The sequence below is a fragment of the Lepidochelys olivacea genome (assembly GCF_965140295.1).
Source record: "Lepidochelys olivacea isolate rLepOli2 genome assembly, chromosome: 6".
NCBI lineage: Eukaryota > Metazoa > Chordata > Testudines > Cheloniidae > Lepidochelys > Lepidochelys olivacea.
The window spans coordinates 1,536,877-1,561,226 of NC_140416.1; the positions used below are offsets into that span (position 1 = coordinate 1,536,877).

Genomic DNA, 24,350 nt, shown 5'->3' on the forward strand with positions numbered 1-24,350 from the left:
CGCCCCGCCAGCACCTACAGACTCCAGGGAGAAAGGGGAATAGAACCCAGGAGTCCTGACTCCTTGCCCCCCACCCCACCTCCCTCCCCTAGGTGGGGAGAGAACCCAGGAGTCCTGGCTCCCTCACGCTGCCTCGCTCTACCCATTAGACCCCACTCCCTTCCCGCAGCTGGGGAGAGAACCCAGGAGTCCTGGCTCCCAGCCCCACCCCCTGGTCTAACCCACTAGCCCCCACTCCCTTCCCGGAGCTGGGGAGAGAACCCAGGAGTCCTGGCTCCCTCCAGCTCCCTCGCTCTACCCATTAGACCCCACTCCCTTCCCGCAGCTGGGGAGAGAACCCAGGAGTCCTGGCTCCCTCCAGCCCCCCCCCCCCCCCGTCTAACCCACTAGCCCCCACTCCCTTCCCGCAGCTGGGGAGAGAACCCAGGAGTCCTGGCTCCCAGCCCCACCACCTGGTCTAACCCACTAGCCCCCACTCCCTTCCCGCAGCTGGGGAGAGAACCCAGGAGTCCTGGCTCCCAGCCCCACCCCCTGGTCTAACCCACCAGCCCCCACTCCCTTCCCGCAGCTGGGGAGAGAACCCAGGAGTCCTGGCTCCCAGCGCCCCCCCCCCCCGTCTAACCCACTAGCCCCCACTCCCTTCCCGGAGCTGGGGAGAGAACCCAGGAGTCCTGGCTCCCTCCAGCCCCCTCGCTCTACCCACTAGCCCCCACTCCCTTCCCGCAGCTGGGGAGAGGACCCAGGAGTCCGGAGGCCGCTAGGCGGGCACTAGGACCCGCAGGCGGAGGGCGGGGCGGCAGCTGTCAGTGCGTACAAAGGCAGCACCATGGAGGGGCTCAGAGCCGGAGGATGGCACTGCAGGGAGGACACAGCGGAGGGCAGCCGGGAACCCCGGAGTCCTGGGAGTCCAGGGCCGAGCAGGTACCGTGCCCCCCGCCGGCCCCGATCCGCCCCCTCCCGCGCCACTGCCGGGCTGCGTGGCCCTGGGGGTGCTGGGCTGGGAGCTGCGCACCGGGCTGGGCGCTTCCAGGACTCCTGGGTTCTATGTTGGGTTCTGGGTGGGGAGGGCTGGGAGCCAGGACTCCTGGGTTCTCTCCCCAGCTCTGGGAGGGGAGTGGGGTCTGGTGGGTTAGAGCGGGGGGAGGGGCTGGGAGCCAGGACTCCTGGGTTCTCTCCCCAGCTCTGGGAGGGGAGTGGGGTCTGGGAGTCAGGACTCCTGGGTTCTCTCCCCGGCTCTGGGAGTCAGGACTCCTGGGTTCTCTCCCCGGCTCTGGGAGGGGAGTGGGGTCTGGGAGTCAGGACTCCTGGGTTCTCTCCCCAGCTCTGGGAGGGGAGTGGGGTCTGCTGGGTTAGAGCGGGGGGAGGGGCTGGGAGCTAGGACTCCTGGCTTCTCTCCCCGGCTCTGGGAGGGGAGTGGGGTCTGGTGGGTTAGAGCAGGGGGGTCTGGGAGCCAGGACTCCTGGGTTCTTTCCCTAGCTCTGGGAGGAGAGTGGGGTCTGGGAGTCAGGACTCCTGGGTTCTCTCCACAACTCTGGGAGGAGAGTGGGGTCTGGGAGCCAGGACTCCTGGGTTCTCTCCCCAGCTCTGGGAGGGGAGTGGGCTCTGGTGGGTTGAAGTTGGCGGGGGAAGGGATCTAGGACTCCCTGTGTGGGGGGCGGGGGGGGACACACACACCAGTTGCTCTGATGCGTAGAAGCTGGAGCAAATTCAGCGTCTGAGAAATTTTCCATTTCCATCTCTGCTCGGTTAACCCCTTCGCGGCCCTTCCTGCTTGCATGAGAACAGGTGCTTCCCTGTCGGAGCCTGCAGCCCCGTCCAGCCTGGCATCCTGCCCCCGCCCTGCCAGCCAGGGGCCCATCTAGCCCGGTCTCTGGCCCCTGTTCTGGGCCTGGGGTTAACGCCTCTCCTGGCTGGGGGCTGCGATCTGCTCGAAGAACTAGGGCCGCGTTTCCACCCTGGCTGGACTCTTATGCTCTGAAGTAACAGCACCTGCTCGTCCGGCTGGTCTCGTTTACATGAGACCGGGTCACACCCATGTGTCGGGGCATCTCTCAGCCGGGGTCGGGCAGCTCCGCATGGCCCTAATCGGTGCAGGGCACCTTCTGGGAGTGGCCAGATGGGCCCAGAGTTCTGTATGGGGGAGGGCTGGGAGCCAGGACTCCTGGGTTCCGTCCCCAGCTCTGGGAGGGGGGTGGGGGCTGGTGGGTTAGAACAGTGGGGGCTGGGAGCCAGGACTCCTGGGTTCCATCCCCAGCTCTGGGAGGGAAGTGGGAGCTGGTGGGTTAGAACAGCGGGGGCTGGGAGCCAGGACTCCTGGGTTCCATCCCCAGCTCTGGGAGGGAAGTGGGAGCTGGTGGGTTAGAACAGCGGGGGCTGGGAGCCAGGACTCCTGGGTTCTCTCCCCAGCTCTGGGAGGGGAGTGGGGGCTGGTGGGTTAGAACAGCGGGGGCTGGGAGCCAGGACTCCTGGGTTCTCTCCCCAGCTCTGGGAGGGAAGTGGGAGCTGGTGGGTTAGAACAGCGGGGGCTGGGAGCCAGGACTCCTGGGTTCTCTCCCCAGCTCTGGGAGGGGAGTGGGGGCTGGTGGGTTAGAACAGCGGGGGCTGGGAGCCAGGACTCCTGGGTTCCATCCCCAGCTCTGGGAGGGCCGGGGTGACGGCTTTACGTGTTGGCGGCCGGTCAAGGGCAGAGCTGGTTCTAATCTCATGGCCATGCTCGCCCACGCATCTTATCTCTGCTTCACCTTGGCTACTCGCCTCTGGAAGCGGGGAGGGGGGCGCCGGGAGGCGCCAACAGGGGAACACAGCTACTGTGGGCTGGGAATGAACCAGGATGAGAGCCCTGGTGGTCAGGGCTGGCCCCAATGCCCCAAAGCGACGCTAGGGGGCACAGCAGAGGGCTCAGTAGGGAGCGCTCTCCCCTGGTGGTCAGGGCTGGCCCCAATGCCCCAGGGCGACGCTAGGGGTTGCTGTCCTGCAGGGTGCTGAGCTCAGGTGCTGTTCACCTGTGATTTTCCCAAGACCGGAGGGCTCTCAGGACGGGCTCCGTCTGTTCTTCATGTCCCCACGTCCAGCTGCCCTGCCCTGGGTAATGAGCCAAGGCTTCTGAAGCGGGCGGGAAAGTGTCTTGCTCCCTGCCGGAAGGCAGCCGGGTAACTGTGAACACCTGGCCCGCCATAGAATCTCAGGGTTGGAAGGGACCTCAGGAGGTCATCTAGTCCAACCCCTTGCTCAAAGCAGGACCAGTCCCCAATTTTTGCCCCAGATCCCTAAATGGCCCCCTCAAGGACTGAACTCCCAACCCTGGGTTTAGCAGGCCCATGCTCAAACCATTGAGCTATCCCTCCCCCCTTGTCTGCGGGGCATCGGCACGACCCGGTGCGGTGCAGCCCCGGCTTTCTGCGGGTGTGCCGTGGGGATGGTCCGGCCAGGCCGGGCCCATGAGATGGTTGATAAACGAGATGGATCTAACCTCTTCTGTCTCCAGAAGACGAGACGCACCGGCCTGGGCCGATCTGAGACAGATTCCACCCCCGTCCGCTCTCAGCTCTGCCAGTGCCCCTCCCTCCTGACCTGTGTGGCCCCCCCTTCCCCCAGCTGTGCCAGGGCCGGCCCCCTTCTCCCCACATAAGCCGGGGGCTTGCAATGACTTTTGCAGTGCTGGGGAGGCGGGGGGGGATCTCTTCCCTGTCAACCGCTTGAAGTCTGAGCTGGTGTGCGGTGATCTGGGGACATCCCCTGGCAATTATTTACAGACGCTGGATTAAATGGCTGGCTCCCAACAACTCGGCTGCCTGCGTGCCCTGCTGCCAAGGGGCAGAGCACGGGTGCGCTCCCTTCCCACCATGTTGGGTTAGAGCAGCGGGGGGCTGGGAGCTAGGACTCCTGGGTTCTCTCCTGGCTCTGGGAGGGGAGTGGGGTCTAGTGGGTTAGAGCGGGGGGGCTGGGAGCCAGGACTCCTGGGTTCTCTCCTGGCTCTGGGAGGGGAGTGGGGTCAAGTGGTTAGAGCAGGGGGGCCTGGGAGCTAGGACTCCTGGGTTCTCTCCTGGCTCTGGGAGGGGAGTGGGATCTAGTGGTTAGAGCAGGCAGGCTGGGAGCCAGCACTCCTGGGTTCTGCCCTCGGAGGGGGGATGGGGTTGGCTGGCATGCAGCATCTAGTCACTGCCTGAGTGCAGACCCTGGCTGGCTGGGCTGCTGGGGGGTTGGGGGTGGATAATTTGTCCTGCGTCAGGGAAGCACCAAGTGATCCCTGTCATTTCCCTCTCCTAAGCAGGTTTCCCGCATTTACTGGCCTTCCTGTTGCTGGGAAATTGAGACCGGAACTGAGCCGTGCTTAGGGTGCTGGGCTGGGTGATCCAGATTCCTGGGTTCTATCCCTGCCTCTGGGAGGGGAGCGGGGTTTAGTGGTTACAGCAGGAGCAGGGCTGAGAGCCAGGACGCCTGGGTTCTATCTCTGGCTCTGCCTTAGACTCCCTGTGGGACCTTGCGCAAGTCCTGGGTCTCTCTGAGCCTCAGCTTCCCCAGCTGTAAAAGGGGCAGAGCGTTCTTGCCTTTGTCCGGTTAGACTGTGAGCCCTGCGGGGCAGGGGCTGGCTCCCGCTGTGGGTCTGGGCAGCATCCGGCACTACGGGGCCCCAACGTTTTGTAGGGTGAAGGTGCTAATGCAATAGAAAAACTCAACTGTAATGCATGCAGCTGAGAGACACCACAGCGGGGCCAGCCCTAGCTGCCAGGGGAGAGCGCCCCCGTACTGAGCCTTTGCCCTGATCCCCGCAGCACAGCGCCCCCTAGTGTCACACTGGGGCATCAGGGCCAGCCCTGGCTGCCAGGGGAGAGCGCCCCCTACCGAGCCCCCCCAGTCCTTACAGCACACGGCTTCCAACCGCAGTGAACCAGAAAGAGCCAGAAAAGGAAGTTCTTTGAAAAGCGACAGGACATGCTAAGGTCACCTCCAGACCGCTCTTTAAAATAGCCCAGCTGCTTACGGCAAGAAATGTTCCCTCTGAGACGCAGAGGAGGCTGGGAAAGGGGTTGGGCGGCCATTCCTCAGCTGCCCCCGCCCCGAGGTGGCTGCATCTCAGGGCCAGGTGAGCCGTCCCCCGTGCGGTGTTTGGACTCATAGACTATCAGAGTTGGAAGGAACCTCAGAAGATCATCTGGTCCAACCCCCTGCTCAAAGCAGGCCCAATCCCCAATTTTTTTTTGCCCCAGATCCCTAAATGGCCCCCTCAAGGATTGAACTCACAACCCTGGGTTTAGCAGGCCAATGCTCAAACCACTAAGCTATCTCTCCCACCTATTTATGTGCGGCTGTTCCCCAGCTGCCCCGCCCCAGAAGTGGCTGCATCTCGGCGTCCCTGTACGGCTGTTCCCTTGGTTCCCCACCCCAGAGCCAGCCCAGCCGCCGCTTGTCCTCCCCTGTTGTTCGTTGTGATGTGGAAAATGGTTTGGGCTGTTGTAAATTCAAGAGCAGCTTTGCTTCCTGGCTATTGACAAGGGCTCATAAACACACAGGCTTCCTTTTGTCTTTCGCTATTTCAGAGAGGAAATTGCTCTCCAGTCTGCTTATGGTTCCCACAAGCCGCAACCCTGAGGCAGGAACCCAGGCATCCGGGGTAGCAAAGCCGTAAATTATAGCCCTGGGAGTCGGCAGCTGCCACAGAGGGGTCATTAAGTCTGGGACATCTGAGCCATGCCATTTGGGGACGGGAGGGTCTCGGGATGGTGGCAGGCTGGGACCCAGGAGTCCGGGACCACAGTGCTGAGAGTTGATCTCGAGGGGCCCCGTATTTCCCAGGGAGTGAAGGGGATGGGAAGGAGGCATCCAGGGCAGAGAGAAAGGATCGGTATGCGAACTCCCCGCCTGCCCCCCCGGCCTGAGCTCCCCCTGGCCTGCCATCTCCACCCCCCTTGCCTAACCCCCGTCCTGTCTGCCTTCTCCCCGCAGGGCCTGATGGAGTGGCACCGGGCCCGCCAGGTCTATCTGGTGACGGGCGGCTGCGGGTTTCTGGGCTCCCATCTGGTGCGGATGCTGGTGGAGCGGTCGCCCAACGTGGCCGAGGTCCGTGTCTTCGATCTGCAGCTGGATCCGGCCCTGGGGCAGCTGGGGACAGGTGAGGCGCGGGGTGTGCACCCTCCCCCCCCCAATTCCCTCCAGCAGGGGGCAGGGCTGCATGGGGCTGTACCCCAGGGTTGAAACAGTCCCTTGGGGGAACCCCACCAATAGGCCAGACCCCCAAGGGACCCCGCCCCCTTCCTTCAGGGTTGGCCCCGTGGCCTCCCCACCTCCTAGACTGAGCTGTAGGTCTCCAAACCGTCCCCCCCGCCCTCCCGGGACAGCTGTGAAAAGAACAGAGGGAAACTGAGGCAGAGTGGGATTCTGGAAAATATTATAGGAAATTCCCACTTCATCCCTCCCCTCCCCTTTGGAGGCCAAACCAAGCAGGGGCGTGTTAACCCGTGTCCCGGGGGGAGTTCAAAGCCGCCCACATTATCTGCCAGCCACTTTCAGATCCTTCCAGCTTGGTTTCTTAACCACCAAACTCAGGGGCTGACGCTCCGTGCGGAGCAGTTTTCCCCTCCCCCCGGTAGGGCTGCTCCGTTAGATGATGCTAACTGGGTGTATGGGGGGAGGGGGAAGTTTTCATGCCCCCCCCACTCAGCACCCATCTGCCACCCTGAAACCTTTGGGTGTGAAAGTGGGCTGGGTCCTGCCATGACCCCCCTCCCCTCATCTGCCAGGGGGTGAGGGGGGCAGGGGACTCACCTTCTCCCATGGCTCAGCTGGCTTGGGGTGCCCATCCCCCTAAGCTGTGGGGGAGGGAGGGAAGGACCCCCTGAGTATCTGGGGGAAGGGGCAGTGTAGGTTTGTCCCCCTGCAAAGTTGGGTCTTAACTGAGCCCTATCCCTGGGGCTCTGCTGGCCAGGGGCGCAGGGTGCTCCCCCACATTGGCAGGTTCCCTCCAGGGCTGTGTGCATGCAAGGGCCCCGTTGCCCTCCTGCCCAGGGCAGGGTCCTCTTCCCCCCCCTTGCCCCCCGGGGGGCTGTGATTTGGGCTCTGTTGGTTAAGGGAACCCCCCGGGGCCATGTCACACTCTGAGCGGGTGTCTCTGTGGCCGGCCGCCACCTCTCGGCTGCTTTCCCCTTCCCTGGGGCTTCTCCCGCGACCCGGCCAGGGTGAGCCTGCCCGCGTCTCCTGCCATGGGCTCCGATCCCACCGGGCTCGGCTGTCCCGGCCAGGGCGGGCAGGCCGGGAGCTTGCTCCCTGGGTCACGGCTGCGAGCTGCAGGCACGCCCGTGTGACTCATGTCTCGCGTGCAGAGCTGGCTGGGGCTCGGTCCCGCTCACGGGCCAGGGTTGCTGATGGGCGTCCTGAGGCTCAAGGGCCTTTCCTCTGTGTTAGGGGCAAAAAGCCTGGGGAGGGACCGTCCGCTCCCTGCCATTTCAGTTGTTTGCACTTTCGATGACGTCTCCGCTCTGAGCCCTGGTTTGAACTTTCAGCTGGCACAGCTCCAGGGCCTGACTTGTGGCTCGAAGTGACGCTGTCCTTCCCGAGGAGGGCATCCAAGCTGGGGAGCCCCCACTTCCCACCCCCTGCCCGAGCCGTCCTGTGTCTGTCCAGGGATCTGAGCCAAATAGCTCCGCACCTGGGCCCTTAGCCCGGGTCCCACAGCCCTGCAGCGTTGGAGGGGGTTGGAACAGAATCCCAGGACTGGAAGGGACCTCGAGAGGTCGTCCAGTCCCGTCCCCTGCACTCACGGCAGGACTGAGTATAATCTAGACCGTCCCTGACAGGTGTTTGTCCAACAGGCTCTTAAAAATCCCTAATGATGGAGATTCCACAACCGCCCTGGGCAATTTCTTCCAGGGCTTAACCACCCGGACAGGTAGGAAGTTTTTCCTGATGTCCAACCTAAACCCACCTTGCTGCAATTAAGCCCATTGCGTCTTGTCCTATCCTCAGAGGTTAAGAAGAACAATTTTTCTCCCTCCTCCTTGTAACGACATTTTACAGACTTGAAAACTGTTCTCATGTCCCCTCTCCGTCTTCTCTTCTCCAGACTAAACAAACCCAGTTCTTTCAATCTTCCCTCACAGCTCATGGCTTCTAGACCTTGAATCGTTTTTGTTGCTCTTCTCTGGACTCTCTCCAATTTGTCCACATCCTTCCTGAAATGTGGCACCCAGAACTGGACCCGATACTCCACTTGAGGCCTAATTAGAGCGGAAGAATTACTCCTCGTGTCTTGCTGACAACACTCCTGCTGATACAGCCCAGAAGGATGTTTGCTTTTTTTTGCAACAGCGTGACACTGTTGACTCACACTTAGCTTGTGATCCACTCTGACCCCCAGATCCCTGTCCGCAGTCCTCCTTCCTAGGCCATCATTTCCCATTCTGTGTGTGCAACTGATTGTTCCTTCCTAAGTGGAGTCCTTTGCATTTGTCCTTGTTGAATTGCATCTTACTGACTTCAGACCAGTTCTCCAGTTTGTCCAGATCATTTTGAATTTTCATCCTATCCTCCAGAGCGCTCACAACCCCTCCTAGCTTGGTATCGTCCGCAAACTTATAAGTGTCCTCGCTATGTCATTATCATGCCAGGTTTCCCTCCATCCTAGAATCTCTCCACCCAGTAGCGGTCTCCCCATTGACCCCACTGGGGACCACAGGAGTCTGAGACCCAGGAGACTCCAGCAGGAGATGGTGCTTGCCGTGGGATCCTCCCTGCCCCCAAGGGGTCTGGCTGGGTGATGGCTTTCCCCCCAGAGATCAATCCCAGAGTTTGCCCTCCCTGGCTGGGCGGCGGATGAGTGATCGCCTCCGGTCCGGGCAAACCTGATTTCATCGGACACCTGTGCCCTCTTTTCCTATAAAGGTTGCACCTCCCCCTGAGATCCCTTGCAGGAGGTCTGCCCGCGTGGGAGCCCCCGACCTGGCCCACTCCCCTTCAGCTTACTCTCTGCAAATTTGTCTGCCCGCCGGCCTACGCTCAGCAGCTCCCCCAGCTTCCTGTCCAGCCACGTTCTGCCCTCGTGGGGGCGGATCTCCGAGAGTCGCTCCAACCCGGCCGGATTAAATGAATCCTCCAGCGGCGTGAGCCCTGCACCCGGCCCCCACTTGTGGAGATATTCTCCTGCTGGGGGGGCGGGGGGGTGTCACACCCTGAGTCCTCTGAACACCCTGATAAGGTGTGAATTCAGACAGCAGCAATGGGGCCTTTGGGAACTTCCCCGGCCACCCACCACTCTCGCTCTGGGACCGAGGAGGGGGTGCGAGGGAGGGGCCGGGCCGCGGGGCTGACCAGGTTCAAAGTGCAGGACTTCTCGCCGGCCATGAGGTCGGCATCCATACCCCCCCACAACCCCTGTAAATTGAGGCAACAATTTGGTATCTTGGCTCCCTGCGGAATGGGCACCCCAGGGCCTTTCCCCAGTTACCCCTCTGTGGGTCCTCTTGCCCCTCCCCTTCTCCAGATCCAGGATCTGCCGGTGCTCACCCCTCTCTCCCTGTCCGAGCGAGAGCGGGGCTTAGGCACCATTCTCCTGCTGTTTCCTTTGACTTTGTTTTTACTGCCCATAAGTCACTTCTCGGCAAATGCTCCTGGTGGATTGTGGATCCCACCTCTGCCACCACCTGTCCTGGAGCCACAGGACCGGTGCTACGCCCCAGGTTTTAAACAGTCTCTTGGAGGGACCCCCGTACCTGGGATGGACCCCCGAGGGGTCCCTCTCTTCCTTCAGGGGCGGCCCTGCAGCCTCCCCGCCTCTGAGACGGAGTGTCTGGGCTCCAGCCCCCACTGCTTTGCTCCTCTAGCCTTGCCTGGCGAGTCCAGACCCCTGGGTGTACAGGCATGTCCACGCTGCAGGACCCACGGCACCCAGCTAGCATTGGCAGGGACATCCAGCCACCTTTTCCAAGCAGCGCCAGGTTTGTTGCTCACTTGGCCTCCAGCCCTGGCCCCCCTTAGCTTCGCCCAGAGCCGGGAGTGAGTGCCCAGCTTCCTCCAGGAGCACCCCCCTGCTTTATCCTCTGCTGGTCCCAGCTCGGGCCTCATTCTCCAGGCAGGGCCAGGCTGAGTTCATCCCCGCCACCCGGCCTGAGCTTCCCGCGGTTGAGCATCCTGGGAGCTGAGCTTGTCTCTGCGGATCCCTGTTGATCTGGGTCATTTTCAACCCGTCCCTTACTGTGTCCGAGACAGCCCGGTGTCTGACCCCTCCCCACCCCGTCTCCTATGCTGTTCCACGACCAGCGTTAACCCTTTTGTTCCCCCACCCCAGGCAGCCAAGCAAAGTACAGAGGGAAACTGAGGCACACATGGGGGAGGTCCTAAAAATAGTATAGACCATTCCCACTTTGTCTCCAACCCACCTGGCCCCGATTCCCTCCAGCCGGGGGAAGTACACACAGACACACACGGACACTGAAGGAAGTAACATGTTTTGCTGGTTCCTATCTGAGGGCTCGGCATGCAGGTGGTGATCTCAGAGTGAGTGTGTGTGTGTGTGGGGGGATCAGACAGCTGCGTGGGGGAGGGCTGAATCTCTAGCAGTTGCCTCTGTGGGTCACCCCAGAACAATAGCATTTGTGTCTGTGTTTTGTGTGTGCGTGTTGGGTGGGGGTGGAGGGACTTCCAGCTCCAGAGTGCTCATCACTAGTCCCTAGGATGCCTGGGTTCTGTACCTGGCCCTGGAAGGGGAGTGGGGTCTGGTGGTTAGAACAGGGAGGGGCTGGGAGCCAGGACTCCTGGGTTCTATCCCAGCACTGGGAGGGGAGTGTGGGCTAGTGGTTAGAGTGGGGGGGGTGGCTGGAGCCAGGACTCCTGGGTTCTCTCCCAGCTGAAGGAGGGGAGTGAGGTCTGGGGGTTAGAGCAGGCGGCTGGAGCGTCTATTTGGTTTCCAGCAGCACCCACGCTGTGGGGTCAGCGTTTGCCTCGCGCCTGACCCCTTGGAGGCAGCGGAGAGCTGCTCCCAGGCAGGACCAGAAGCTGTCAGTGAGCTGGAGGCAGGAACAGAATTGATTTGATCCTGAGCTGGCTGGGCCCTGATATTTATGGTCTTGGGCCAGGCTCTGGACTCGTTCACCTTGGCAACACCCCAGCATAACCCAGGCAGGCCTTTAACCGGAATCCTGCTCCCGCCAGCCCCTGCCCAAAGAGAGAGGTGAAATGGGAGAGCCAGCAGAAAGAGGGGTGCAGATCAGGGCTGGGCTGGCAGGAGGGTGTGGGTCGGGTGTGAGGGGCACCGGCAGAGCTGGAGGGGCAGGGCTGGGCTGGCAGGGGGCTGCGGGTCGGGAGCGAGGGGCACTGGCAGGGCTGGGCGGGGAGCCCAGGGCTGGGCTGGCAGGGGGCTGCGGGTTGGGAGTGAGGGGTAGGGGCAGGGCTGGGCTGGCAGGGGGCTGTGGGTCGGGAGTGAGGGGCACCGGCAGGGCTCGTGGGGGAGCCCAGGGCTGGGCTGGCAGGGGGCTGCGGGTTGGGAGCGAGGGGCACCGGCAGAGCTGGGGGGCAGGGCTGGGCTGGCAGGGGGCTACGGGTTGGGAGCGAGGGGCACCGGCAGAGCTGGGGGGCAGGGCTGGGCTGGCAGGGGGCTGCGGGTCGGGAGTGAGGGGGCACTAGCAGAGCTGGGGGGCAGGGCTGGGCTGGCAGGGGGCTGCGGGTCGGGAGTGAGGGGCACCGGCAGAGCTGGGGGGCAGGGCTGGGCTGGCAGGGGGCTGCGGGTCGGGAGTGAGGGGCACCGGCAGAGCTGGGGGGCAGGGCTGGGCTGGCAGGGGGCTGTGGGTCGGGAGCGAGGGGCACCGGCAGAGCTATGTGTTAGGAAACTCCCATTGGAAGAAACTGGCTTTCAAACTTGCTTTGCTCCATAAGATAAATTAATCACGGCTCCGTTTCTAAATGCCTGGAGAGTTTCCACTGGATTCCTGACTGGAGCCAATTAAACAGGGAATCAAGTTTTTTCTGAGAAAATTGAGTTGAGAAATCACCTTTCATCTGGGCCTCAAATCCCACCCCACACCCCCCGGAGCCAGCCAGTCCCCACCCTGGGGCTGGATCAGGGCCGGCGCCCCCTAGAGGCGAAAGGCGCCCTGTCCTGTTTCCCATTTCCCAAATCTCCTGTGCTTGCGTGATCCTCTCTCTGCGGGAGGATGTCCCATTGTCTGTTTCTCTCTGGTGGCTCATATCGGAAAATGTGTTTCAAGGCCGGAGGAACGTCTCCTTCCCCCGAAGGCCGAGGAAACAGCTGGAAGGCAGGGATGGAGAGACACGAAGGGGTCAGGTGGTGGCCGGACAGGAATGCGGAGGGGGGCTGGCACTGGATGGGAGCCAGGAATCCTGGATGACACCCGGCCCAGCTGGCAGGAAAGAGGATCGGGGACTGTCAAGACACCAGTAAAAGAAGTGACCCCACTCTGCTCCCAGAGCGAGGGAGAGAACCCAGGAGTCCGGGCTCCCAGCCCCCCTGCTCTAACCACCAGACCCCACTCCCCTCCCAGAGCTGGGGAGAGAACCCAGGAGTCCGGGCTCCCAGCCCCCTGCCCCATTTCAAGCCATCTCACCGGGGCTCTGTCTCTCTGTTTCAGAGAAGGTGAAGGTGAACCTGATCCGGGGGGACATCAGTAGCCCCACGGACGTTGGAGCTGCCGTGAAGGGGGCGGACGTGGTGATCCACGCAGCCAGCTTGGTGGACGTGTGGGGCAGGGTCCCGCCCGAGAAGATCACAGAGGTGAACGTTCACGGTATGGGAAGGGGCTGGGGCGGCTCACGTCGCTGGGGGTGGGGGTGGGGGGGCGCTTTGCTGCAGGGAGCGTGGCGGGGGTGCTCTCCCCTGGCAGTCAGCCTTCCTGCCTCGCGCTCGATAGCGCCCCCCTGCTGGCTCTGGAGTAGCCGGGAACACCCCCCCCTACCCCCAACAGCCAGCACCCCCTTGAGGCTGAGCCTGGGACTGCAATCCTGAACGTCTCCTCTCCTTTCCCACTCCTCGGAGCGATCTCCGCTGCTCTTGGCTCGGGCCGTCTGTCTCGCCTCCAGGTTTCCACGGAAAACCCTGAGCTTCGGAAAATCCCTCCCATGCAGCCCAGTGACTAAAGAGGGAAGAGGCTGCAGGTGACGACTCTGCGAGCTCTTTACCAAACACAAATAGCGTTACTGGGTGGGCCAGTGAATCCGGGGGGGCCCACTAGCCCCCGCACGAGCCCTGCCCAAGGTCCCGGCCCCAGCAGCCCGATCCGCCTCTTCTGAGGAACAGAGAATGATTCCCGAGCTGGAGAATTTAGGTGCAGAAGGGAAACTGAGGTACCGTGGAGTCCTGGCTCCCAGCCCCCACCCCTCTGGCTGCTCCAGGACCTGGTGCAGGGGCTGGGTTGTGGAGGAGAAGGCTCTCATGCCAGGAAGAGTTAGGGGTGCTCAGATACCTGATTAACCTCATGTTTTCCTTTCCCCCAACCCCCACCTCCAGGGACCAAGAATGTGATTGACGCCTGCATTGAGCATGGGACCCAGTATCTGATCTACACCAGCAGCATGGAGGTTGTGGGCCCCAACACCAAGGGGGATCCCTTCTACAGGTACCTAGGCTCCTGGCTCCCAGCCCCCCCGCTCCAACCACTAGACCCTAGTCCCCTCTTAGAGCCAGGGACAGAACCCAGGCGTCCTAGGGGTTAAAGGCCCTCATCCTTGGGAAGGAACAACCAGTTGCACACACACAGAATGGGAAATGACGGCCTAGGAAGGAGGACTGCGGACAGGGATCTGGGGGTCAGAGCGGATCACAAGCTAAATATGAGTTCAAAGTGTCACGCTGTAGCAAAAAAAGCAAATATCCTTCTGGGCTGTATCAGCAGGAGCGTTGTCAGCAAGACACGAGCAGTAATTCTTCCGCTCTACTCCACGCGGATATGGTCTTAGCTGGAGTATCGGGTCTGGTTCTGGGCGCCACATTTCAAGAAAGATGTGGACAAATTGGAGAGAGTCCAGAGAAGAGCAACAAAAACGATTCAAGGTCTAGAAGCCATGAGCTGTGAGGGAAGATTGAAAGAACTGGGTTTGTTTAGTCTGGAGAAGAGAAGACGGAGAGGGGACGTGAGAACAGTTTTCAAGTCTGTAAAAGGTTGTTACAAGGAGGAGGGAGAAAAATTGTTCTTCTTAACCTCTGAGGATAGGACAAGACGCAATGGGCTTAATTGCAGCAAGGGCGGTTTAGGTTGGACATTAGGAAAAACTTTGTAACTGTCAGGGTGGCTAAGGCCTGGAATAACTTGCCCAGGGAGGTGGTGGAGTCTCCATCATTAGGGATTTTTAAGAGCCGGTTGGACAAACCCCTGTCAGGGATGGTCTAGATCAGTGGTTCCCAAATTTAAACAACCCGCGAATCCCTTTCACGAAAATATCGGCTCTCGCGAACCCCCTCTGAAAAATGAACATTTCCAGGGATTTTCTCCCTTGCCTGAGCATAAATTACAGATGTGGAGTTCTTCGAAATAATTTGGTACCCTCACTGCACACCATTTAGTATTACATTATTACGTATCGTTACATTATTAATTGTATTACATTATGAAAACGGCAATGCTCTTCCAAGACTTCACGGCTGTAGCTTCTATCTCTTCGATTAAGCCTCCTCCGTGTTTTATCAGGGAGTATCAGACCTGAAATAGCAGGAAGGTATTTAAGAAGCCAACGCAATTAAAGAGTTCCTCCCCCAAGCCTTTGGGTCCTGAGCAGTCCAGGAAAACAAACACCCGGCTATAGCAAAGCTTCAAGTTGTTTTGCCAGGAAGTCATGGTCATGGGCTGCCAGCCCCCACGCCCGGGGTCCCTAGGGATGGCTCTGTCCCTCATTCCCGAATTTTTTCTGAGATGCATTTCACAAACCCTCCAAGGGTTCATGACCCCCCCCCAGTTTGGGAACCATGGGTCTAGATCATACTTCGTCCTGCCGTGAGTGCAGGGGATGGGATCTCTCGAGGTCCCCTCCGGTTCTGTGAATCTGTGGTTCCATGACTCCCCGCCCCTCCCTGCCTGCGGTCTCTGGCTCCCACCCCGGCTCAGCTGTTTCCAGCCCCACCCAGGGCTTCCCTCAGGGGTCCCACCCCAGCCCCATGGCAACCGCCACATGAAACAAACACACTGCAGGCATTGGGCACGTTGAGCCGTGACGCCCTTCCCGGGTGCCTGGGTCCCGTTCCCCATCTTTGTCTCTCCCCGCCCCGGCCCGGGCTACGCCTGTCTGCCATCCCGGATGCCTGGGTCCTGTTCTCATATCCTGAAGCTTTTCAGGAGGCAAGCAGCTGTGCTCTGTCTGTTTTTTGCTGCACACGGTTCCAGCGTGGCCCCTCCAGCTGTGGGTGGCTGGGGACAGCAGCTTCCACCCAGCGCTGGCTGGGGGTTGTTTCAATGTCCCTCCATTGCTTGGAGCCGGCTGGGGAGGTTCCAGGGTGGGGTGGTGGGGAATAGCAGAGGGGGAGAGGCTGGGCAGGTGGCCATGTGTCCCGGGGTCCCCGGGCGATGCTCTGGAGCTGCCCCCTATGCAGCCAGGCAGGACTCGGTGGAAGTCTCCTCTCGGGGAGCAGCCTGTCTGCAGGACACACAGCTCCCCCGGCTCCACCTTCCTGGGTCTGACCTTGGAGCATTCAGCCTCCTCCGCCCCTCCGGGCGCTTCCCACAGCGAGTCCGCCCCGGCGGGGTCCTGGGGAAGCCAGAGGGTCCTGCCCCCCAATTCCGCAGGCAGACGGGACTCTCAGCCAGCCAGGAAAACAGAGGTTTATTAGACGACAGGAACATGGTCTAACACAGAGCTTGTAGGTGAAGAGAACAAGACTCCTCAGCCGGGTCCATTTTGGGGGGCAGTGAGCCAGACAACCATGTCTGCACCTCACTCCACGTCCCCAGCCAGCCCCCAACTAACTCACCCTCCAGCCCCTCCTCCTCTGGGCTTTGTCCCTTTCCCGGGCCAGGACGTCACCTGATTCCTTTGTTCTCCAACCCTTTAGCTCTCACCTTGCACGGGGGAAGGGCCAGGCCATCAGCTGCCAGGAGACAGAGTGTCGGCCATTTATGTACAGTGGCCCTTTGCTCTGCAACAATTACACCCTCTTATCCCACCACCTAGAGACTTAAGAAATGCCTAGGGGAAACTGAGGCACCCCTGCAGTATTCAGAGGAAACATTAAGAACAGTCCCACTTCATCACACCATGGTCCAGAGCAAGACGGGTGGTGGGATCATAGCAGACTGGGAAGGGCTTAAGGGGAGGGGGGCGGGGACTGCCAGAGCTCAGAGCAAGGTGATGGTGGGGGTAGTGGGATCCCAGCAGAGGGGGAAGAGCTTAAGAGGAGGGGTGCGGGGACTGCCAGAGCTCAGAGCAGAGGGATGGTGGGGGCCGTGGGATCCTGGAAAGGGGACGGGCAGGAAGGAAGCGGCACTGCCCCTGAGTGTCTGTGTCTTGCCCGTTGCAGGGGGAATGAGGACTCGGCCTATGATGCCCTGCACGAGCAGCCGTACCCTCTGAGCAAGGCGCGGGCCGAGCGCATGGTCATTGAGGCCAATGGGATGCCTGTAAGTAGCCCCCAACCCCCTGGCACAGCCCCTGGGATGGGGAATGAGACCTACGCATCCGTTAGACCCCCCTCGCCATGGACCTCTGCATCCTCTGTCCTGTAACCCCACAGGAGGAAGGAAATGGGACCCAGGTGTCCGAGTCAAGGAACGGTCAGCACCTCTAGGGAGCCCCCCAGCACCAGGGAGGGAGTGAATGGGACTCAGGTGTCCGGGAAAAGAAATGGAACCCAGACATCCAGGACTAGCCCACTAAGGACTCTGCAGCCATCGGGGGGTGGGGTGGGGCGGGGAGAGATTGGGATGGGGAATGGGACCCAGGCGTCCGGGAGGGCATCACACAGAGCACCCAGCCTCTGGGGAGTGAGGGGATAGGACCCAGGCGTCCAGGTTAGGGACTGGGAACCCAGGCATCCGGGTGCTCACCCCCATGTCTGCCCACAGCTGGGGGGTGGTCGATGGCTGGTGACCTGCGCCCTGCGCCCCACGGGGATCTATGGGGAGAAACACCCACTAATGAAGGAATTCTACGAGAAAGGGCTGCAGACGGGACGAAGGCTGCTCCGGGCCATTCCCGTCAGCACCGAGCACGGCCGGGTCTACGTGGGTGAGTGACAGCATGGTGCCCCTCACGCCTGACCCACAGCCCCCTGCTCACCCAGCCCTGCCCCCCTGCCCAGCCCTGCCGGTGCCCCTCACGCCTAACCCACAGCCCCCAGCTAGCCCAGCCCTGCCCCCCCACTCCAGCCCTGCCGGTGCCCCTCACGCCTGACCCACAGCCCCCTGCTAGCCCAGCCCTGCCCCCCTGCCCAGCCCTGCCAGTGCCCCTCACTCCCAACCCGCAGCCCCCTGCTAGCCCAGCCCTGCCCCCCCACTCCAGCCCTGCCGGTGCCCCTCACGCCTGACCCACAGCCCCCAGCTAGCCCAGCCCTGCCCCCCCACTCCAGCCCTGCCGGTGCCCCTCACGCCTGACCCACAGCCCCCTGCTAGCCCAGCCCAGCCCTGCCCCCCTGCCCAGCCCTGCCGGTGCCCCTCACGCCCGACCCACAGCCCCCTGCTAGCCCAGCCCTGCCCCCCAGCCCTGCCGGTGCCCCTCACGCCTGACCCGCAGCCCCCGGCTCGCCCAGATCCCTCCCCCTCCCCCCCCAGCTCTGCTAATACTCCTTGGTGGGGGGCGGGTACCGGTGCGGTTTGTGCATGTGGGTGCAGGGAGACTGTGCAAATGGGGTGTGGTCCGGAGGCGGGGTTATGTGTGTGCAGCACTGCCCCCTGCTGGAGGGGATTGGGCTCGTGTGTGTGTCTGAGCCATGTCGCCATCTAGTGGCTGCAGCTCACAGGCAGGATTGAATTCCTGGCCAACCACGGGGAGATGTATCTTTGGGAGGGGGGATGCGAGAGCCCCACTGTCTCCTCCTGGGGCGGATCAGGGCTGGGCATTTGACACCCCCCCCCCACCTTGTCTCCCCTGCAGGCAACGTGGCCTGGATGCACGTGCTGGTGGCGTGGCAGATGCAGGACGCCCCGGCGGCCATCGGGGGCCAGGTCTACTTCTGCTACGACGCCTCCCCCTACAAGAGCTACGAGGACTTTAACATGGAGATCCTGGCCTCCTGCGGCTTCCGCCTCGTGGGCTCCCAGCCCGTCGTGCCCTTCTGGCTCCTGCGCTGCCTGGCCTTGGCCAACAACCTCATCCGGCGGCTTCTCCGGCCCTTCTTCTCCTACGCCCCCCTGCTCAACCCGTACACCCTGGCCGTGGCCAGCACCACCTTCACGGTGCAGACGGACAAGGCCCAGCGCCACTTCGGCTACCAGCCCCTCTACACCTGGGAGGAGAGCCGAGCCCGCACTGTGGCCTGGATCCAGGAGGTCGACGCCCAGAGAGAGGCGGGGAAGTAGGGCGGGTGGGAGCCAGAGCGGAGCGGGGGAGTGGGCAGCCGGGTCTTGATTCCAGCCTGCACGTATCTTTGCAATGAATCCAGCTCCGGAGAGAGGGATCCAGATCCAGGTGTTGTTCCAACCCACCAGGGTCAGTGCCAGGGGAGCAGGAAATCCAGATCTGGGTTTTACTTCTGCGGGTGTCAGGGCAGGGGCTGTGTGAATCCGGATCTGGCTTTTGATTCAGCCCATGGGTGTCTGAGCAGGGGACGTGGGAATCCGCATCGGGTTTTGCTCTGATCCTGCCTACATCCTTTCAGTGAGTCTGGCTCCATGGAGATGGATTCCGGATCTGGGTTTTGCGTCCAGCCTGTGCCCCTCCGTGCCGAGGAATTTGCCAGTCCAGGTCTTGTCTCATCCCAGCACACAGGGGACTTGGGATCCAGTTGCAACTTGGGATCTGGACTTGGGATCTGGACTCCCGGAGTCCAGCTTCTGCTTCCCCCCCCTAGTGCATGACTGCAGACCAGCCCACTCTGTTTGCAAATGGAGCCAAATCTGGATTTTGTTACCATCCTAGTGCTTTGGTCCAGATCCCCAGTGCACAAAGGGCTCTGGACCTGGAGTCTCCCCCCCACCCAAGCCCCATGTCATCGCAGAGGAGGGTCAAACAGCTGGACCCGGATCGTACTCAAGAAATCTGGGTCCTGGACTCCATTCTCCATGGGCTTTCCTTCCCACCTATGTATTATCGGCCGGACTGGACTCCATGCTCCATGGAGACCAACCTGGGTATTATACCTCTTGGATTGGAGTCCATGCCCCATGGGACTCCAGCTCCAGGCTTTCCTTCCCCTCATTAATACCTCTAGTCCAAGCATTAATTTCCTCAATAGTTAATAATAATTAATAATATTTTATTATGACTAATTCTAATAAGAGGCCTAAAGCCTACAGTCCATTACACACAGACGCACCAAGCAAAGTCTGGTAACTTATGTGTTAATTAAACTGTTATAGGATCACTTGATAATGGATAAAAGATTATTTTTGTGGGGTCGGAAGGGGACTGGCTGGTTCAGGGGGTGGGGAAGGAGACACGGGGCCTTTCCCCTCTAGGGGGCGCTGGCTCCCATCTGGCCCCAGGGCAGGGGGCGGGCTGGCTCAGGGGGTGGGGAATGGGACACGGGGCCTTTCCCCTTGTGGTGCAGTGACCGGGCCACGGCCAGTCCCTCCCCGTCCCCTGTGGCAGCTAAACGAGCCTGGCTCTAATTATCCCCAGCCACCACGCTGCACTCCGGCTGCCAGCCCCCGCGCTTGCTCACCCCTGGCCCTCTGCAACGTGAAACCTGCCTCCCCCGACCGGCACAGTGTGGGCACGGCCGAAGGTCGCCGGGTTTGTTTGCAAATCTTTGACTTTAGTCCATATTTCTTCCGGCTTCTGCTCCCCCCTGCTAGCCCAGCCCTGGGCTCCCTGCCAGCTCTGCCGGGGCCCCTCGCTCCCGACCCGCAGCCCCCTGCCAGCCCAGCCCTGGGCTCCCGCCCCCTCTATTGCTGACCCTCAGTTTTGCCCTGTATCCCCACTGCTGTCCAGAGCAGTGAATTAAGTGAGCACTTGACGTTGGCAGCCTGAGTTATAACTCAGAGCTTAAACAGGCGCCGGCCTCCCTGAGAACTGCCTCTGTTCTTCCACCCATAATCCCCCTGTGCTGAGAGAGCCTGGTGGGCAGGGAGCCAGGACTCCTGGGTTCTATCCTGGCCCTGGGAGGGGAGTGGGGTCGAGGAGGTCAGAGCGGCAGGGGGTGGGAGCCAGGACTCCTGGGTTCTATCCTGGCCCTGGGAGGGGAGTGGGGTTGAGGAGGTCAGAGCGGCAGGGGGTGGGAGCCAGGACTCCTGGGTTCTATCCTGGCCCTGGGAGGGGAGTGGGGTCGAGGAGGTCAGAGCGGCAGGGGGTGGGAGCCAGGACTCCTGGGTTCTATCCTGGCCCTGGGAGGGGAGTGGGGTCTGGGAGGTCAGAGCGGCAGGGGGTGGGAGCCAGGACTCCTGGGTTCTATCCTGGCCCTGGGAGGGGAGTGGGGTCCGGGAGGTCAGAGCGGCAGGGGGTGGGGTGGGAGCCAGGACTCCTGGGTTGCTGCTGGACCTGAGGAGCTGCCTGGGGCTCTGATTCCCTGCATGTTTCTGTTTCGTCTCTCATTCCACCCTGCTGCGATATGCAGCTATGTGAGTAATGGGGAGGTCAGGACTTACATACCACTGCATCCCTGGGCGGAGGCGAAGGCTGGGGCTGTGGAAATCCCACAGCCGCCTTCCATAGGCAGAGACCTGAGTGTCCCCGGTGCAGTAAAGGTCACAGTAACCTTAGGTGCCGCTTGTAAATACACACCACGGGGTGGGGGCAGCCAGGACTCCTGGGTTCTCTCCCCAGCTCTGGGAGGAGAGTGGGGTCTGGGAGTCAGGACTCCTGGGTTCTCTCCACAACTCTGGGAGGAGAGTGGGGTCTGGGAGCCAGGACTCCTGGGTTCTCTCCCCAGCTCTGGGAGGGGCTGGGATCTAGTGGGTTAGAGTAGGGGGGGCTGGGAGCCAGGACTCCTGGGTTCTCTCCCCTGCTCTGGAAGGGGAGTGGGGGCTGGTGGGTTGGGGGGGGCTGGGAGCCAGGACTCCTGGGTTCTATCCCCAGCTCTGGGAGGGGAGTGGGGTCTAGGGGGTGGGCTGGGCTCATTTCCTGGTGCAGGGATTTGTGGGGCTCACCCGGGCTCTGTACAGGGCCCGCTGTGTCCCCGCAGTGAGATAATCTCCTAGGCCCGGGGTGGTTTAAATATTGAAAGAAGGGGATTAACCACATTCCGGGACAGAGCTGAGATGGGAATGGGGAGGGAGAACATCTGCCAGCCTCCTGGCAGGAACATCTGGATTGGGGCACCACCCTGGGTGGCAGGAGGGGAAGCCAGCATGGGGCCCCCCATCCCATCCCCATCCCCAACAATGACAAGCAGTGAGAGCTTGTCCCTGCCCAAGAGGGCTTATGAGCGAGATCAGGCACCCTCTTGTGCCCCTGAGTTCTACCCTGCCTCACCCCACTCCCCTCCCAGAGCTGGGGACTGAACCCAGGAGTCCTGGCTCCCAGCCCCCCACTGCTCTAACCGCTAGACCCCACTCCCCTCCCAGAACTGGGGACTGAACCCAGGAGTCCTGGTTTGCAACCCCCTGGCTCTAACTGCTAGACCCCACTCCCCTCCCAGAGCTGGGGACTGAACCCAGGAGTCCTGGTTTGCAACCCCCTGGCTCTAACTGCTAGACCCCGGTCCCCTCCCAGAGCTGGGGACTGAACCCAGGAGTCCTGGCTCCCAGCCCCCCCTGCTCTAACTGCTAGACCCCACTCCCCTACCAGAACTGGGGACTGAACCCAGGAGTCCTGGTTTGCAACCCCCTGGCTCTAACTGCTAGACCCCGGTCCCCTCCCAGAGCTGGGGACTGAACCCAGGAGTCCTGGCTCTCAAGCTTTAGCCCATCGTGGGCCCATCGGGTGTAATCCTGCGCTGGCTAGGGACAGGCTGGGTGGGCCCTGAAATTTCCCTGCCCGGATCCAGGGTCCCCAGGCGGAAGCGGATCGGCGTTACAAGGGGCCCGCGGCTCCCGCGCCATTGGGCACCCCCCTCCCCCGGGGGGCAGCGCCGAGCAGGGGACCGGCCTGACGCGAGGCAGGGTGCATTTCTGCCCTCAACCGGGTCTTTGCTCCACAGCCGCTTCCAGAGCTGGCTGAACCTACTGGGGCTTCTCAGCAGCTGCCCGCGGCTCCGGGGGTCTCGGTCCCCCCCAGCGGCGTCTCGCCCAGGCCGGGCCGTTTGGGACCTGGACGCCCGCGCCGACCGTCGGGGGGAGGAGAGTCACTGCCACGGCCGCCGGCTCGAAGGCTCTGGGGAGGGGCAGCGAACCCGTGGCCGGGCGGGTGGGCCTGGCTGCCAGATTCGGGGCAGGAGGGAATACGTCTCCCGGGGTCCCCGGGGGCTCTTTCCTTTTGCCTTCCTCTGTGGTAAGGGGTGCGGATCGTCCCACCCGTGCAGCACCCCCCCTGCCCTCGCAGGGCCCAGGGGGGCCCCCCCTCAGTCCCTCCGGCTCGCACGCCCCATCAGTCTCCCGTGGGATGGGCTCAACCAGGCGGGCGGGACCCGACCGGCGGGTCGAACGGAGGAGCTCGGAGCCCACCTGGACACCTCTTGGCCCCCCTCTGGCTTTCACACCAGTCAACCAAGGGGTGCGGGGGGGGCGCAAGCGAGCATCTGCCGGGTCTCCAGCGGCCCAGCTCGGCGGTGGTGCCCCTCCACCCTCTCGTGGTGGCCAGGGCCCCATGGCAGACGTTCACCCATCTGCAGGCCCCGCTTTCCAAGGGCTTGGGCGTGACCGGTGGGGTGGTGGGGTGGTGGGGGTGGAACTGGCTGATGCCTGGGGGGTGCGGGGGCGGGGGGGGGTGCAGGGTTACGCCTGTATTCACGCAGTGCTGCTTAGCTCAGAGAGGTACGGGGCGCTCCTCGCCCCGCCCTCCGGGCACCTCCCCAGCTCAGGGCTGGCCCCACTGCGGCACTCGGGGGCGCTGTGCTGCAGGGAGCGGGGCGGGGGCTCAGCCGGGGGCGCTCTCCCCTGGCGGTCTGGGCTGGCCCCGATGCCCCAGCATCTGATCCCACACCGCAGGGTTTCCTGTGAGTGCCGCGGTCGCTGTGGGAGCCCCCAGTCCACCGAGGTAGAGGGCTGGTCGGGGAGAAAAACTCCCACAATGCACTTCTCCATCCTGTAGTCGGGGGTAAGGGGGGGCAGGCGTCCATCAGTGCAGAGGAGACGGATGGCAGGGTGGTGCGAAGACCTGGGGTTGATGCCCTGGATCCCTTAGGGTTAGACCCTCAACGGCAGGTGTTTAACGCCCCTTGGCTTTGAAGAGCATTAGGCGCAGAAGGGCCTTGGGTGTGCTCGTGCCTCAGTTTCCCCACTGACAAGGGACGATGGCCCCGGGCAAGTCGCAGCCCAGACGCCAGTGGCTGCGGGGGGCGGGGGCTGTGCGTTCATTCCCCGCCCGCGTTGGGCCTGGCCGGATGGCGAGCACTGCTTCGGGCTGGTGGATTGGGGTGGGGGGGGGATGACCTCTCTTTGGGCAAACCGGCTCACCGACCGGATGCTCAGCCAGGGGCGAGGTGGGCGGGGGGCCTTCCCAGCCTCCGAAGCTGTGTCTCTCCGGGGGAAGCTGCAGCCAGTGGGGTGGGCCCGGACGGGAGCAGCTGGCCACTTTGGCCGAGCGGACCTAGCTCATGGAGGGAAGAATGAAATTGCGGCATCATCTGACCCCTGAGGGACAGGGTGGGGGGGGCGGGGGGGCATCGCTGCTTGGGCTGGGTTCACACGAGCTAGGAACAGCTGGTCCCCCGTTTCCTGCCCCGGCTGGGAGGGGCTCGCTGGGCTGAGCTGTTGAAGAGATGGGGGGGAGCCCAGGGCCGGGAGAGCAGGGGGCTGCGAGTCGGGGCACCAGTAGAGCTTTGGGGGTAGAGACCGGGGCTTTGGGCTGTGCTGCAGCGAGCGGGGCCAGGGCTCAGCAGGGGGCGCTCTCCCCGGGCAGCCAGGGCCGGCCCCACGCCCCAGTGCGGCGCTAGGGGGCGCTGTGCTGCAGCGAGCGGGGCCGGGGCTCAGCAGGGGGCGCTCTCCCCGGGCAGCCAGGGCCGGCCCCACGCCCCAGTGCGGCGCTAGGGGGCGCTGTGCTGCAGCGAGCGGGGCCGGGGCTCAGCAGGGGGCGCTCTCCCCGGGCAGCCAGGGCCGGCCCCACGCCCCAGTGCGGCGCTAGGGGGCGCTGTGCTGCAGGGAGCGGGGGATCAGCAGGGGGCGCTCTCCCGGGGCAGCCAGGGCCGGCCCCAACGCCCCAGTGCGGTGCTAGGGGGCGCTGTGCTGCTGGGA

The 24,350-nt window shown here is 62.7% G+C and overlaps 2 protein-coding genes across 2 annotated transcripts in view; one reads left to right on the plus strand and one right to left on the minus strand.

Moving 5' to 3' along the window:
• Positions 1–778: 778 nt before the first annotated feature.
• On the plus strand, positions 779–19,452 carry HSD3B7 (hydroxy-delta-5-steroid dehydrogenase, 3 beta- and steroid delta-isomerase 7). Its single transcript, XM_084630207.1, has 7 exons — positions 779–921; positions 5,944–6,109; positions 12,573–12,728; positions 13,448–13,556; positions 16,445–16,544; positions 16,989–17,151; positions 18,016–19,452. The coding sequence occupies exons 1-7, from the start codon at positions 850–852 to the stop codon at positions 18,438–18,440; spliced, it is 1,191 nt and encodes a 396-aa protein (XP_084486333.1). The 5' UTR covers positions 779–849; the 3' UTR covers positions 18,441–19,452.
• STX1B (syntaxin 1B) overlaps positions 14,470–24,350 on the minus strand; it is a 49,448-nt gene continuing 39,567 nt past the window's right edge. The window contains exon 10 of the mRNA XM_084630211.1: positions 14,470–14,636. Within this exon, the coding sequence (XP_084486337.1) occupies positions 14,631–14,636 (6 nt within the window). The 3' untranslated portion in view covers positions 14,470–14,630. The remainder of the gene's footprint in view (positions 14,637–24,350) is intronic.

Bases quoted from the DNA above. Each gene is read 5' to 3' on its own strand.
- HSD3B7 (XM_084630207.1), top strand. From the start codon at position 850: ATGGCACTGCAGGGAGGACACAGCGGAGGGCAGCCGGGAACCCCGGAG. The intron at 12,729-13,447 runs GTATGGGAAGGG...CCCCACCTCCAG, and splicing joins CACAGAGGTGAACGTTCACG to GGACCAAGAATGTGATTGAC. The intron at 13,557-16,444 runs GTACCTAGGCTC...TGCCCGTTGCAG, and splicing joins AAGGGGGATCCCTTCTACAG to GGGGAATGAGGACTCGGCCT.